We start from the raw sequence: 17,121 nt of genomic DNA, 5'->3' as shown, positions 1-17,121 counted from the left end.
AATAAACTTGATTTATTTGGTAGGAAGGCATACTCCTCAGCAACCTTGCAATTCAGGATTGCCAACTACCAAGCCTTAATGGTGAAGTATGAGCACATGAACTATGCTAAACGAAATGCCTTTATTGCCCACTTACCGGAAGCACAATGAGAACTGTTTCGAGCAATCCTACACGAGGGTCAGTTAGTAGTGAGAATGGCACTTCAGACCACGCTAGATGCCGCGGGTACAGCAGCGCGCTTGGTATCGATGGCGGTGGTGATGCGACGGACCTCATGGTTATATTTCTCAGGGCTGCTAAAGGAGGTACAGACAGCGGTTGAGGGACCTCCTTTTTGAGGGCATACAAAAGTGATGCATCACTCCATACTCTAAAGGACTCCAAAGCCACACTGCGCTTGCTGGGATCTACACACCGGGACAGAAAAGAAAATTCAGTTCTTAGCCATCCCACGGATCCTGACCACCCCAGTACCACAGCGTTACTATGAGCCACAGCGAAAGAGGCCTAGGATTCGAAGGCATAAACCATCAGCTGCTGAATCCTCAGCATCTTAGCCCTCAACCTCGAAACACCAGTTTTGATGCCTTGGTCAATTGGGGTGTTACTTTGGGCGAGATTATGCCCTCCGCTGTGAAGGAATTAAAAAATAAAATGTGGGCAAGCATAAGGTGCTGAGATACTGTGGTGATAGGTTCAGTCCAAGACCCAAAGTAGAATGGAAAAATTTAATAGAAAAATCTGTGTGTGTGTCCATGAAGTTTGCCATGATACCTCCAGTGGATATGGTGTGGTGGATGGCAACGTGAAAAAGGTTGTGGCCCTCCAGGTCGAAGGGTGTCTTGAGATCCAGGGGGAAGTTTTATGGATCTCAGGAGAGAGATGGTGTGTTGTGATAAATGTATGGAGAGTGGTATGGATTGCAGAACAAATGGGAATTATTACTGACATAATCAGCATTAATTTGGTTATCTCCCCAAGAGATTGCCAAGGAGGTGAAGCATCACAGCTCTCGTGGAACACTCCCTCTAAGAAGCTTTGGTATTTTGGGAGTGTCAATGCTTACCTGATCACAAAGGACAAAACTGGTCAAGAAAGACATGCTTTGAAGTTTGTATTACAAATGAGAGCAAAATACCTGAATAATGTCCTCTATAATCGATACAGTGGTGCAGTATAATGAAACACCTGCTTTGAAGAAAGGAGTAGTGGGCAAGTAACAGAAGAATTAAATTGAGTATTTCTTTTAACCGTCAAACCATAAGCCCACAACACTCAAGAACTGACTTTCGAAGCCAAGGTCACAAAGTTCACCAGTGTTCATTGCCTCACCTGATTCCTAATTAAACAAATCTGAAGTTCTAAAATCCCTGAAAACTCTGAAGTCCCATAGTTTTCATACACTGTGTGTGTGGTAAAATACAAGCATCAGAAGTAAGTAAATCTGCCTTAAAATCTTAGAAGTATTTTTCTAAAATATATATCTGAGTTCATTGGTAAGCCAAAGGCTGTTGAAATGTGGTTGGCAGACGTCCCTGCTGCCTGTAGATGCAGCTGAGCAAACAATCCACAGCTTGTGTAGTAAGAAAGTCCAATCAGGTAGGGGGGCAATAGGGGACAGTATAGTAGATTGTGGCCCAGTGAGGCACACCCTGGCTGCCACCTCTGGATTTATACAGCCTGTAGGAACTGCTTTTAGTAATCGATCAATCCTGGGGCTAGGATGTTAAATAAAGACCTTTCTAGTTTTCCTGCATCCATTAAATAGCCGAAAGGAATTTACATCAACTTCAACATGTACAAACTTGCACTAAAGGAAGACTCAGTTTTGGAAACCAAACTCTCTGGCTGCTGGCTTTTTTTTAATAGAAAGAAAAATGAATCCAGAAAGGAGGGACTTTGGGGGTGAGGTGGAGATGGAAATTTCTGTTGCAGCAAATGGTGCATTTGAAGGAAAGCTCACTGGAATAGGTTTGTTACAGAATGTTAATGATATGTCAGCGAAGGTCAGATTGGCCATTGTGATTTAGTCACTTTTGGCAAATACTAGTCTGTCACTCCAAGTTAAATGCTGTGGGCTCGGAGTTTCCAAGATGCCTAAGGGAGTTAGGCAACCAACTTCCATTGAAAGTCACATCTGAGTGCCTAACTCCCTTGGGATGCTTTGAAAATCCCACCCACTGTTCTTTTAATTTTTTTAAAAATCTTGTCTTCCCCAGTTACTGTACTTGGATCACCAAGAGGGAAAATTTTAAAGACAAAAATGGCAGTGAGTTGCCCAGCTCTATCAAAAGTCAGTCTTTATTTGGACACCTAAATTGCCATCTGTGCCTGTGAAAATCTTATCCGAAAATCAGCATGTTGTGTTAGTGACACACTGGGCACACTGACTTACCAGTGCCAGTCTAGCTGAGCCACACTGACTCATGATGGTGTTCAGTAGACATGATACTCAGCGGTCATGCTTCCCACCAACACAGTTAATGATCAGATCTCATGTTCTAGCGATCTTCCTGTAGCACTGTACCCCCTCTTGTAAACCTCTTTAGAATAGTAAAATGCTTTCATACAGTAAATGTTCAGCCTTCTCCTGCTATGGTTTTATAGTTCACTTCTTTGATAGTTTTTCATAATGCTTTGGAAAGTGTCTTCTCCAATTTTTTTGGCTGGCAACTATCAGTATTTTTAAGAGTTAAAAATTTGATTATAATAAGATGAGCTACAACTAGTGGCAGAAAGACAATATTACAAGCAGGTGCTGTTCTAATTTCCTCTCATGTTCTGCACCTCAGACTTACTACAGCCTATTAGTTGTTCAAGTCCTGTGTCCGTCTTGAGCAGGATGTTTATCATAACACACACTGCAATGATTTGGAATTATCCTTTTCAGGAGGGCAGCCTCCACTTTGAAGGAGTAAGGTATAGCATAATATATAATTGCAGCTGCTGTAATGAGGACAGAGTGAGGAATCATAGAATATCAGGGTTGGAAGGGACCTCAGGAGGTCATCTAGTCCAACCCCCTGCTCAAAGCAGGACCAATCCCCAATTAAATCATCCCAGCCAGGGCTTTGTCAAGCCTGACCTTAAAAACTTCTAAGGAAGGAGATTCCACCACCTCCCTAGGTAACGCATTCCAGTGTTTCACCACCCTCCTAGTGAAAAAGTTTTTCCTAATATCCAACCTAAACCTCCCCCACTGCAACTTGAGACCATTACTCCTTGTCCTGTCCTCTTCTACCACTGAGAATAGTCTAGAACCATCCTCTCTGGAACCACCTCTCAGGTAGTTGAAAGCAGCTATTAAATCCCCCCTCATTCTTCTCTTCTGCAGACTAAACAATCCCAGTTCCCTCAGCCTCTCCTCATAAGTCATGTGTTCCAGACCCCTAATCATTTTTGTTGCCCTTCGCTGGACTCTCTCCAATTTATCCACATCCTTCTTGTAGTGTGGGGCCCAAAACTGGACACAGTACTCCAGATGAGGCCTCACCAATGTCGAATAGAGGGGAATGATCACGTCCCTCTATCTGCTCGCTATGCCCCTACTTATACATCCCAAAATGCCATTGGCCTTCTTGGCAACAAGGGCACGCTGCTGACTCATATCCAGCTTCTCGTCCACTGTCACCCCTAGGTCCTTTTCCGCAGAACTGCTGCCTAGCCATTTGGTCCCTAGTCTGTAGCAGTGCATTGGGTTCTTCCGTCCTAAGTGCAGGACCCTGCACTTATCCTTATTGAACCTCATCAGATTTCTTTTGGCCCAATCGTCCAATTTGTCTAGGTCCCTCTGTATCCTATCCTTGCCCTCCAGCGTATCTACCACTCCTCCTAGTTTAGTATCATCCGCAAATTTGCTGAGGGTGCAATCCACACCATCCTCCAGATCATTTATGAAGATATTGAACAAAACCGGCCCCAGGACCGACCCCTGGGGCACTCCACTTGACACCGGCTGCCAACTAGACATGGACCCATTGATCACTACCCGTTGAGCCCGACGATCTAGCCAACTTTCTACCCAGCTTATAGTGCATTCATCCAGCCCATACTTCTTTAACTTGCTAACAAGAATACTGTGGGAGACCATGTCAAAAGCTTTGCTAAAGTCAAGAAACAATACATCCACTGCTTTCCCTTCATCCACAGAACCAGTAATCTCATCATAGAAGGCGATTAGATTAGTCAGGCATGACCTTCCCTTGGTGAATCCGTGCTGACTGTTCCTGATCACTTTCCTCTCATGTAAGTGCTTCAGGATTGATTCTTTGAGGACCTGCTCCATGATTTTTCCGGGGACTGAGGTGAGGCTGACTGGCCTGTAGTTCCCAGGATCCTCCTTCTTCCCTTTTTTAAAGATTGGCACTACATTAGCCTTTTTCCAGTCATCCGGGACTTCCCCCGTTCGCCACGAGTTTTCAAAGATAATGCCCAATGGCTCTGCAATCACAGCCGCCAATTCCTTTAGCACCCTCGGATGCAACTCGTGCGACTTGTGCACATCCAGCTTTTCTAAATAGTGCCTAACCACCTCTTTCTCCACTGAGGGCTGGCCATCTACTCCCCATGCTGTGATGCCCAGCGCAGCAGTCTGGGAGCTGACCTTGTTCGTGAAGACAGAGGCAAAAAAAGCATTGAGTACATTAGCTTTTTCCACATCCTCTGTCACTAGGTTGCCTCCCTCATTCAGTAAGGGGCCCCCACTTTCCTTGGCTTTCTTCTTGTTGCCAACATACCTGAAGAAACCCTTCTTGTTACTCTTGACATCTCTTGCTAGCTGCAGCTCTAGGTGCGATTTGGCCCTCCTGATTTCATTCCTACATGCCCGAGCAATATTTTTATACTCATCCCTGGTCATATGTCCAACCTTCCACTTCTTGTAAGCTTCTTTTTTATGTTTAAGATCCACTAGGATTTCACCGTTAAGCCAAGCTGGTCGCCTGCCATATTTACTATTCTTTCAACTCATCGGGATGGTTTGTCCCTGTAACCTCAACAGGGATTCCTTGAAGTACAGCCAGCTCTCCTGGACTCCTTTCCCCTTCATGTTAGTCCCCCAGGGGATCCTACCCATCCGTTGCCTGAGGGAGTCGAAGTCTGCTTTCCTGAAGTCCAGGGTCCGTATCCTGCTGCTTACCTTTCTTCCCTGCGTCAGGATCCTGAACTCAACCAACTCATGGTCACTGCCCCCCAGATTCCCATCCACTTTTGCTTCCCCCACTAATTCTTCCCTCTTTGTGAGCAGCAGGTCAAGAAAAGCTCCCCCCCAGTTGGCTCCTCTAGCACTTGCACCAGGAAATTGTCCCCTACGCTTTCCAAAAACTTCCTGGATTGTCTATGCACCGCTGTATTGCTCTCCCAGCAGATATCAGGAAAATTAAAGTCACCCATGAGAACCAGGGTGTGAGATCTAGTAGCTCCTGCGAGTTGCCGGAAGAAAGCCTCATCCACCTCATCCCCCTGGTCCGGTGGTCTGTAGCAGACTCCCAGCACTACATCACTCTTGTTGCTCACACCTCTAAACTTAATCCAGAGACACTCCGGTTTTTCTGCAGTTTCGTACCGGAGCTCTGAGCAGTCATTCTGCTCCCTTATATACAGTGCTACTCCCCCACCTTTTCTGCCCTGCCTGTCCTTCCTGAACAGTTTATAACCATCCATGACAATACTCCAGTCATGTGAGTTATCCCACCAAGTCTCTGTTATTCCAATCACGTCATAATTCCTTGACATCACCAGGACCTCCAGTTCTCCCTGCTTGTTTCCAAGGCTTTGTGCATTTGTATATAAGCACTTGAGATAACCTGCTGATCGCCCCTCATTCTCAGTATGAGGCAGGAGCCCTCCCCTCACAGACGTTCCTGCCTGTGTTTCCTCCCGGTATCCTGCTTTCCCACTTACCTCAGGGCTTTGATCTCCTTCCCCCGGTGAACTTAGTTTAAAGCCCTCCTCACTAGGTTAGCCAGCCTGCTCGCAAAGATGCTCTTCCCTCTCTTGGTAAGGTGGAGCCCGTCTCTGCCCAGCACTCCTCCTTCATGGAACACCATCCCATGGTCAAAGAATCCAAAGCCTTCTCTCCGACACCACCTGCCTAGCCATTCATTGACTTCCACGATTCGACGGTCCCTACTCCTTCCACGGGGAGGATGGACGAGAACACCACTTGCGCCTCAAACTCCTTTATCCTTCTTCCCAGAGCCACGTAGTCCGCAGTGATCCGCTCAAGGTCATTCTTGGCAGTATCATTGGTGCCCACGTGCAGAAGCAGGAAGGGGTAGCGATCCGAGGGCTTGATGAGTCTCGGCAGTCTCTCCGTCACATCGCGAATCTTAGCCCCTGGCAAGCAGCGGACTTCTCGGTTTTCCCGGTCAGGGCGGCAGATAGATGACTCAGTCCCCCGGAGGAGAGAGTCCCCGACCACCACCACCCGCCTCCTTCTCTTGGGAGTGGTGGTCGTGGAACCCCCAAACTCAGGACATCGCATCTCATGCCTTCCAACCAGCGGAGTCTCCTTCTGCTTTCTCCCCCCAGACGTATCATCTGGTCCACTCTCCGCAATGGTACCTGTGGAGAGAACATGAAAGCGGTTAGTTACCTGTGTCTGCGTTGCTGGAACCCGGACAGTCCCCCTTCTTCTTCTGGAGGTCACATGTTGCCAAGCTTCTTCACTGGCCTCTTGGCTCCGCTGTGCAACCTGCTCTAAATCTTTAGAGCTTTGTGCCCGTAGAAGCATATCCTGACTTTTGTCCAGAAAATCCTCAGATTCTCGAATGCAACGCAGGGTCGTTATCTGTTGCTCCAGACCTTCAATCTTGTCTTCCAATATGGAGACCAGCTTGCACTTTGTACAGACAAAGTCGCTTCTGTCCTGTGGAAGAAAGACAAACATTGCACATCCAGTGCAGGTCACAACAGCTGAACCCCCCCCTTCCATATCACCTTCCTACTATGAGCTTCCTCAGAGAAGTTGGCAAGATGTGGAGGTGGAGGAGGGCTGTTAGTTGGACCAGGATGAGCTGAAGAATTCTTCTGATGCAACGTATGTTTCCACCAGAACAGTCATTTAGTGATTCCATGGAGGGGAGCCTACCTTTCCTCAGTTCTTACAGAACCTGCCCAAGTCAGCTGATTTTGTGTTGAAGCTGGACCAGGAACCTACAAGGATACAGTTGATAGGTTCCTGAGCCAGCAACTCTTGTCCAGTAAAGGATGCCATGGCCGAGCACCTATTTTGGACCCACTGGTTAAGGAGATGTGGCAGACTTCTCACACAGCTTCTTTGTCTTAAGCAATCAAGTATATCCTTCCCAAGAATGCCACTTACACTGTCTAACACCCTACCCATGAGAAGCTGGTGGTGAGAGGGTCCTAGCTAAAGAGAAGACTAGCCACATGGATTCTGAAGATACCATCTTGTAGGAATCTCACTCACCTCCTGTCAGAATTTGACCCTAGCCTTTTTATAGATTTTTCTTTCGAACACTTTGGTTTTCCACTGATCTTTTTGAATGGGCTTTTCTTTCTGGGCAAATGGCCACCCATGCAGTTGAAGGAACAGATTGAAATGTTTGGGCAACAATTACACTCTGCAGTGGTGTGCCTGGTTTGTACTCGCCCTGTTACCATTGCCCTCAAGGGTTACGGAACAAATCTTTATGAATTAGGGGAGCTCTGCCAGGAGTGAGAATCCTGGGGAGATGGTGTGTTCAGTAGCTCAGTTTGGGCAGTAGTGATGTTGCCTCTTTACAGATAGATAGAAGATTCAGATTAAACGAGGCCTCCCTTTTTCCTTTGATTTTCATCTTTGTGTGATGTCACGTAAGCTATGCATTGCCAAAAGTGAATTTGCACTTGTAATTTAACTTGCCCGTTTTTCTTGAATGATCTGGAAATCATTCTGTTTTAATGTGGCTACTACTGTTACTACGTGGTCCTGTGACCAGCACTTTTCAATGAAGTGGTGATACTGCTGACCTCTTCTAGAATACTGCTTTGGCTTTATAGCTTAATTGCAATCGATCTCAAACATCCCCTTTACAATGCACAACTTCTTGTTTTTAAAATTCTTTAGTTCACCTCTTAAAAATGTTCAGGGCCTTTCTTGACTTCATGTTTTTTCCTGTTTTTTTTTTTAAACAATTAAATTAGGAGAAGCCGCTTTTGTCAGAAGCAGCGAGGAGAAAGGAGAAGGACCTAGTATCAAAAGAAATAGAGAAGTTTCGTGGATCTATTCAGACACTGTGTCGGAGTGCACTTCCTCTTGGGAAAATCATGGACTACATTCAGGAGGATATGGACTCCATGAAGAACGAACTGCAAATGTGGCAGCATGAGAACAAACAGCATGCAGAGGCTCTCCAGAAGGAGCAGAGGTAAGAAGACCTAAAGAAGAGTGTCCTCAGCGCAAGGCTGGTTTGCCACCTGGGACAGGCTGAATTACAAATGGCTGTCTCTACAATTTTAACTACCTTTTGTTTAAAAAAAAAATAGTAAAAGTTTCACGTATTCTATCAAGGTTCTGGTTTAACCCAGATTTTAAAGTCTTTTCAGCTCTTCTGTTATGTGAATAAGTGATGTTAAATGAGTTACATGGCAGATAGTGGTACCTCTGAAATACTGACCATTTTCCAAACCCTTTCCAAGAGCCTACATGAATATCCATTTAATGCAAACAAATGTTATGTGGTGCAAATTAGATGTTATTTTGGGTTAAGAAGTCTATAAAGCAGTTATTTTAATGAGTACTTCGTAGTAGTGTCCACAATAGTTAAGTCTGCAGAGCAGTTTCAAGTATAAAACCCTAACACACTAATCCCCACTCGTCTGCTTGAGCTTGAAACCTCTACGCTACATTAAAACTGGATTTTCTTTTGCACTTAATAAATACTTACAGTGGGGGGGAAAGGTTTAAATGGAGTGAAACTTTTAAATACATCAGAATAATTGAATAGAAAAAACAACCTTAACAGTGTAGTTTAAAAAAAAATGTTGGAAAAGCAGGAGAGTAAAGTTATGCTTACAATTAGCTAAAGCAAATTATGAAAATGCAGGATTAAGGAAGCTGAAATGGTCTGCCTTCAGTGAGTCACTATGAAGTGTATTCCTGTGTTAGAATAATAGAAATGTGGGGCTAGAAGGGACCTCTGGAGCTCAGGTAGTGCACTGATGAGGACCAAGTAAACCTAGACCATCCCTGACAGGTGTTTGTCCAACCTGTTCTTAAAAATCTCCAGTGATGGGGATTCCACCTCCTTTGGAAGCCTATTCCAGAGCCTAACTCCCCTTTTAGATAGGAAGTTTTTCTCGAATATCTAATCTAAATCTCCCTTGCCGCAGATGAAGCCCATTGCTACTTGTCCTTGATATGGTTTAAGTCAAGTAACAGATATGTATCTTCCTGGTATCGCCATAAACCTGGATAGCTGGGGACATTTTAAACCCTTGTGCTTGCACTGTTTTATCTACAGCTGCTGCCTTCAGGACATGCATGTTAGGCTACATGACACTATATATGTAGCCTAAGTGGAAGGCTTGATTTTTAGGATGTTCTGGAGTGCAAGAAGCCCCCATCACACTATGTAGTAGAGGGTTAAAACTATACATTTCTAACATCTGGCATAGGCGTTTAATGGTTGAGATGGGAATAAGTTAGGGCTTTGGTTTGTATGCAAAGTATAATGATGTTAGTATCTTGCATTTACATAGCACCTACTATCCAAGAATCTCAGCACACTTTTCAACATCACACAACGCTCCCGTAAAGAGTAGGGAAATGGTATTAACTATATTTTAAGGATCGAGAAACTGAGGCCCAGAGGTTAAGTGACTCTCTCCAATTTACATACAGTGTTAGAGCTAGCAATGGAACTCGGGGCTCAGGACTCCCCAAGTCTGTGCTTAGCTAGTGGAAGAATATTGCTCATGCCATGCCTCTCATCTGCCTTCATTGTGCTCTCACAGGACAGCTGTACACTGTACATGCCTCGCTGGTCTCTTATATGCCTCTTAACTTTCCAGACAAATTATACTCTGGACAAGATTATGCCTTTTACATTTTGGGTGGATTGATTTTGTTTCAGTGGATTTGTGTCCAAACTGGGCATTATGATGAAAAGCTTGTTTTCAGGATCAATAAAAATCAATGATTTTAACAAAAGTAAATTTTAAATTTAAATTAAATACAGGTGTATATTGTTAAAACTAGGGCTGTCTATTAATCACAGTTAACGCACGCGATTAACTCAAAAAAATTAACTGCGATTAAAAAAATTTAATCGCGATTAATCACACTGTTAATAGATTACCAATTGAAATTTATTAAATATTTTTGGATTTTTTCTACATTTTCAAATATAATGATTTCTATTACAACACAGAATACAAAGTGTACATGCTCATTTTATATTAGTTTTTATTACAAATATTTGCACTGTAAAAATGATAAAATAAATAGTATTATTCAATTCACTTCATACAAGTACTGTAGTGCAATCTCTATTGTGAAAGTGTAACTTACAAATGTAGATTTTTTTTTAAACATAACTGCGCTCAAAAACAAAACAATGTAGAACTTTAGAGCCTACAAGTCCACTCAGTCCTACTTCTTGTTCAGCCAGTCGCTAGGAGAAACAAGTTTGTTTACATTTATGGACGATAACTGCTGCCTGCTTCTTATTTACAATGTCACCTGAAAGTGAGAACAAACATTTACATTGCACTTTTGTAGCCGGCATTGCAAGGTATTTACGTGCCAGATATTCATGTGCCCCTTCATGCTTCAGTCACCATTCCGGAGGACATGCTTCCATGCTGACGATGATTGTTAAAAAACTAGTGAGGTAATTAAATTTGTGACTGAACTCCTTGTGGGAGAGTTGTATGCCTCCTGCTCTGTTTTACCTGCATTCTGCCATATATGTTATAGCAGCCTCGGAGGATGACCCACCTGATTTACGAACACTGTCACTACAGATTTGACAAAACGCAAAGAAGGCACCAATGTGAGCTTTCTAAAAATAGCTATGGCACTTGACCCAAGGTTTAAGAATCTGAAGTGCCTTCCAAAATCGGAGAGGGATGAGGTGTGGAGCTTGCTTTCAGATGTCTTAAAAGAGCAACATTTCGATGTGGAAACTACAGAACCCGAACAACCAAAAAAGAAAATCAACCTTCTGCTGGTGGCATCTGACTCAGATGATGAAAATGAACATGGGTCAGTCCACACTGCTTTGGATTGTTATCGAGCAGAACCCGTCATCAGCATGGACACATGTCCTCTGGAATGGTGGTTGAAGGATGAAGGGACATATGAATCTTTAGTGCATCAGGCACATAAATATCTTGCGACGCTGGTTACAACGGTGCCATGCGAATGCCTGTTCTCACTTTCAGGTGATGTTGTAAACAAGAAGTGGACAGCATTATCTGCTGCAAATGTAACCAACCTTATTTGTCTGAGCGATTGGCTGAAGTAGGACCAAGTGGACTTGTAGGCTCTAAAGTTTTACATTGTTTTATTTTTGAATGCAGGTTTTTTTTGTACATAATTCTACATTTGTAAGTGGGGCTTTGGAGCTGTGCTCCAGCTCCTCTCCAGCTCCAGGCAAAAACCTGCAGCTCCGCTGCTCCGGAGCTGCTCCATGGTCCAGCTCCAGGCTCCGCTCCAAAGCCCTGTTTGTAAGTTCAACTTTCATGATAGAGATTGCACTGCAGTACTTATATTAGGTGAATTGAAATATACTATTTATTTTGTTTTTTACAGTGCAAATATTTATAATCAAAAATAAATATAAAGTGAGCACTGTACTCTTTGTATTCTGTGTTGTAATTGAAATCAATATATTTGAAAATGTAGAAAACATCCAAAAATATTTAAATAAATGGTATTCTATTATTTAACAGCACGCTTAATCGCGTGATTTTTTAAATTGCTTGACAGCCCTACTTAAAACATAAACCTGTTCAAAATTAAATTAGAAAATGTCTACCTATGTTAAGGCCTAAACTTTATTGTCATCTATTAAAATCATTTAAATTTTAAAAAAATACTAAATAGTGCATGTTTTAAAGAAAGTTCCACCAGTTTTAGTGATTTGAGTTACTGGCTAAGCATCTGGAACCAGAGTATGTATAAATGCTAAACCAGCTTTTGACAGTGGTAGCCTCTTCTGCAGGTGAAGGGAGAAAAATTTCTTAATTTCCCTTTATTCAGCTAGCTCCATTCAATGACTGGTTCATATGGTGACTAGAAACAATCAGCTCACTTCGCTAACTACAGATAATACTTTCTTTGTTTAAAACCCATTGGTTTTAAATACAAAACATGATGTGATAAACTTTTTGATAAACTTTTTTCTTATGTATTCAGTACATTTAAAATAGCTTTATTCATATATATAATGCTGTTTTTGTGCATTTTAAATTGAATTTGAATTTCCATCCTAATACAGCTTGACAGAAATCACAAGTAAAACATTACTCTTCTAGTAAATAAGAAATGCATCATTACCCATTTCCTAGCGTAATAAAAATGTAGAAATTAGGAATTTGAATAAATGTAAATTAAGCTGAAAAATTGCTTAAATATAATATAGTATGCATATACTGGAGGATTCCTGGTTAACAAAAAGAAGCACCGAATTTAGTGTATAGGTTATATTTAGTTGTAAATCATCATGTTTTAATGGTTATCAGCTAATGAGAATGCTTTTTTCTTTAGGAAAATAAATAAAAAGCACAAATGCAAAACACAATTAAAACTGAAGATTTTAATCAAAGTTTTCTGCTTGCTGATTTAAATCATAATTAAAATTTGTGACTTAAATTGCTTATGTTTAAATCAATCCACCCTGCTGGCTTCTACTTTAACAATGGAGAGACTAACATCTCCTTGTAATAGCCATTCAGTTTTCACATAAAGAAGAAATAAAAAATCGAAAACTCTGCAACAATACATTCTTTGCCAGATTCATTGTGAAATCCTAATAAGATCATCATCAACTTTATGGCAGTTCACATCTTTCAGGAAAAAATTACTCTGTATCCGACATGAAGAAGACAATGTTTCCCATATGTAGTATAACTTGGATGTACAGTGTTGTTTTCTTTACTTCTGTGGAAGATAATTAATGGGTCCCACTGGGGAAATCCAAGTTCAGTTTTCATTGATAATTTTTTGTGATTTGTGGAAGGGAAGGAGAATTAAAAGGTTATGAAATATGGACTTCTAAATGACGACTCTAGGGAGCGTGTGTGTAATTGTGAACTGCTACAGGGCACTTCAGTCCAGCACTGCCCTAACTGTAGGACCTTAAGTCAAGCATTTAGGAAGGGTGCATATTTGTTTTAAAATAAAACATCTCAATTCATATAAACAAACAAAACCCATCCTTACTCATGAGTTAGTTTATTAATAGAGAAGTCCCTTTGCAATGTGCAATCGCTGCCTGGGTTTGCAACTAATAGTTTACAATTCTTTGAGCTTCATGGCAGCATATTCCTATTTATGGTATGTGTGATCTGGTGCCACTGAACTTCAGGAGCCTTCTCGGAAATGGGTCTGGAGCTGTGCAAGTGACCCCTTGTAGCACTGAACGTTCAGGGCTGAGGTTACAAAGAGGCCATGTGGTCCCCAACTGCCTGAATTCTTTCCTTTCCAAGGTTAGCTGCCAGTGGAAAGACTCTCAGTCCTTGCCAGGAGAACTTTCCTTTCCTGTCACTGAACTGTGTCTTAGCCTCTGGCATAGCTTCAACCTCCCCACCTCCTTGTCTGTGCAAGCCGGCTTCTCCCCCTGAGAAGTTCGTTGTGTGGGGGGTGATCATTATGCATTATTTGTATTGTGGTAGTGCCTAGGAACCCCAGCCGAGGATAGGAGCTCCCTTGCGCAAGGCACCACAATCCCAATCCCAGAGAGTTCTCTGTCTACATGTCAGACAGGATGCAAGAGGTGATGAAATAGACAAACAGGGTAGGGTGGGCTGGGAGGATGAAAGAACCATAAAGTAAACAAAGGTTAGCAGGAGAGCAGTTTTAGCTGTGAAACCACCATTAGCCCATGAATTGTGTGGTAAAACATCAGGGTAGCTCTTGGACAATCTACTTCTCTGTCTGTGTTCATTTCCCCTTCAGCTGTCTCACTAATTCTGTCTGTTTCAGGTAGGGTGGGTTTGATTTAACAATTCTTTGCAAATTCCAAGTATTTCATGTACTGTCTCAGAGGCGTAAATGATGCAAAACGATGTAGTGATCCCCTAAAATGTAGTGTGCTTCTTGTCTCTTTCAGCATCACAGACAGCGCTGTGGAGCCCTTAAAAGCAGAGCTGGCTGAGTTGGAACAGTTGATTAGAGACCAGCAAGACAAGATTTGTGCTGTAAAGGCTAATATTTTAAAGAAGGAAGAAAAAATCCAGAAGATGGTTCTTAACATTAACTTATCTACGAGAAGGTGAAAAGAAGGATGAACTTCTATTCTTACCAAATAAAGACAGAAAAGGGAAAAGAATGAAGAGAAACTGTGTACAAATAAAGCGCCTAAGAACAATGACCTATAATATTTCATATTAGTTTATACACGTTACATTCAATTTACTTGTGAGGTTGGTATTATCCACGTCAAATTACATGAATTCAGATATCTTCTAGAGCTTTTAAAGTATCTCTTTTAAGTGTCTTTAGACATAGGCTGCTATGATACAGTTATGTGCTATTTATAACCCACTTGCCCTCCCTGACCCCTTTTTATAACTGTCTGCTATTCAAACTTGCCCCTTTTTTCCTACTGAGTACCCATTTTGGTTACTTTTGGGCAATAGTGGGCTATCCTGATGTCATGAAAAATGGTATTAAGTACCTTTTTTGCAGAAAGTTCTGAAATCCCTACAGATCAGAATGGTCTGCAATACCTTCCATGATTTACAAGTCCTGAAAAAAAACCATGTTTATAATATGGCTCCTTATATCGTCACAAGGGTGATGTCATATTTCCATAGCTCTCAAGGAATTTTATTAGGGGGCCTATAAAATTTAGTACAAGCATTACCATGGAAGGGATCTAAAGTATTTTATATGTACAGGTGTTAATTCCATTTTTATTGCATACATTCATTTGGAAAGGTTTCACTGAAGTACCAATTTCCTCTCAAATGCATGTTCATATATGTTTTTTGTACATGAATAATTCCAATGATTTTAGTTAACTGCTGCCGTGTTTTCCTGCTGACCTCTCCAGCGTACTGTGTAAGGGTCCAGCCTTGCATGTTGATGAATTTGAAAAGCATATTCAAATGTGGCACAAATTAGTGCCCTGCAACCTGGTCAGGACCCAACTACAAATGTCAGGTCCTGGTTGGGTGGGAAAACAACCAGACTGTTCCAGGGTCAGGTCTGCTCTCCGCCACTCCTGCTCATGGGTGCAGTGTTGGCTACGTACCCTCTCTTGCTGGCCGCCACCACCTTGATGCGGTCCAGAATGAGTGTGCCTGCTGAGGAGTGGCAGGACCTCTTGTTCCACAGGTGCACGCAGCAGCAGGGTCAGCGGATGGCATGAGCAGGGCATGCCGCCGCTGTTGCACTAACCCTAAGCAGGAAGAGCCGTGCCGACCCCAGAGGCAGGAGGCGGCAGTGGCTACTCAGGTGCGGGGGCAAGAGCTGGAGTGGGGTCAGGTTGGAAAACAAATCAACCCTCATGGGCTTGGGTTCTGCTTAAAAATTAGGCCTGATCAGACCTCTGTTACAAGTACGTTGAGCTAAACTTAATGTGAAACTCAGAGAATTCTAGCTTCCTGCAAAGTGTAGGCCATTCTTTCAAGGTTTTATAATGTACAAGTACCTCTTCGGTTCCATTTTTGTATTGCGTGTTAACTAGAAAACATTGGTCTGTTTGTTAGCAAACATGCACTCTGTGGCGGCTTGACCTTTTCAGACACCTTTCTCAAAAGCTACAAAATGTGACATTTTAGATGCTCTTTATAGGAGAGAGATGAATGGATGAATCTCCATTTTCAACCTTGGTATGTCACTGTTGATAGGAATTTTAAAGAAGCATTGGGGACTTAAAACTGGTTCAATGCAGTATTTCAGTTAGCTCTGGACTAGGCTGTAATTGAACTGATCAGTCTAAATTGTAGAACAAGGTTTATACTGTGAGAGCATGCACTTGCTGGCTTTAAATGATTGATTCTTTACTCATTTTTTCTAGATAGGTTCATCACTAATGAGAGTTTTGGGATGACATCTTAGCACAGTTCAGTTTTCTGAGCAGAATATTTGTTCTTTAAGGAATATTACAAATATCACTTCAAATGTGTTTGTGGAATAAGCAAAATAATCCCTTTGAGTAGGATGCCATGTTGCTTTCCTTGGAAAGGCTCTATGAAAAAACTACCAAGACCTCTGATACATTGGAGTTAAGGCCTTTCTTTGTAATCGGTCAAAAATGTTAAGCTAAAAGATTAGGTACAAGTCTTTGTTTATGCTAGAACTAAGCCACCTGTGTTGATTGGCACTGGGAAGTTAGTCTTAATTATACACTCTCAACATGATACACCATCAGAAGTTCTGTTGATCTTCAGGGTCCTATGTAAGCCTTCCATAAATCTGTAAATACGACTAAGACTGTTTGTGTAGAAAAACTTAACAAATATACTGTGTGTGAGCAAAAATTTGTACAAAGTAGAATATCAAATTGTATCATAAAATTATTTTTCTTTTATATAAAAATCATTAAAAATGATCACCTATTTTTTATGAGGTGGAGTGTTCGGATTGTGAAGTTCACGTTTAAAATAGTAATTGAATTACCTTTTTGGAAATATAAGTGACTGGATTTTTTTAAATCCACTTGTTTGGAAAAAGTGTGTTGTAAATTCTTATTTGTGTGTTAACACTGCCTCCGCGCTGAGCCCCTGAGAGGACTTTTCAGTAAACGTCCACGCAGCAGAGGTGTGACCGCAGCACGTATAAACACACCCAAGCTACCTTTCATCTGTGCACTCCGAGTAACAGCAGCAGGGAAGCTGCAGCAGCGTGGGCTGGGTGGCCCTGCGGATGTATTGGAGCAGCTAGCCCATGTTGTCACCTCTGCTTCATTGCTATTGTTGTCTGAGCTAGTTAGATCAAAGTT

The 17,121-nt window shown here is 42.2% G+C and overlaps 1 protein-coding gene across 8 annotated transcripts in view; it reads left to right on the top strand.

The window, feature by feature from the left end:
• The window catches only part of TRAF3IP1 (TRAF3 interacting protein 1), a 91,312-nt gene extending 74,466 nt beyond the window's left edge, over positions 1-16,846 (top strand). For 4 of the 8 annotated variants that reach the window (XM_043525705.1, XM_043525704.1, XM_043525702.1 and 1 more), the window contains 2 exons: positions 8,150-8,373; positions 14,284-16,846. In XM_043525705.1, the coding sequence (XP_043381640.1) occupies positions 8,150-8,373; positions 14,284-14,449 (390 nt within the window). In that variant the 3' untranslated portion in view covers positions 14,450-16,846. The remainder of the gene's footprint in view (positions 1-8,149; positions 8,374-14,283) is intronic. The other 4 variants (XM_043525701.1, XM_043525706.1, XM_043525708.1 and 1 more) reach the window with 2 other exon arrangements.
• The last annotated feature ends 275 nt before the right edge of the window (positions 16,847-17,121 follow it).

Source organism: Chelonia mydas, chromosome 11 (assembly GCF_015237465.2).
Source record: "Chelonia mydas isolate rCheMyd1 chromosome 11, rCheMyd1.pri.v2, whole genome shotgun sequence".
In the NCBI taxonomy this organism is placed as follows: domain Eukaryota; kingdom Metazoa; phylum Chordata; order Testudines; family Cheloniidae; genus Chelonia; species Chelonia mydas.
Note: the sequence above shows the minus strand (reverse complement) of the source record. Positions and strands in the feature narration are given on the sequence as shown.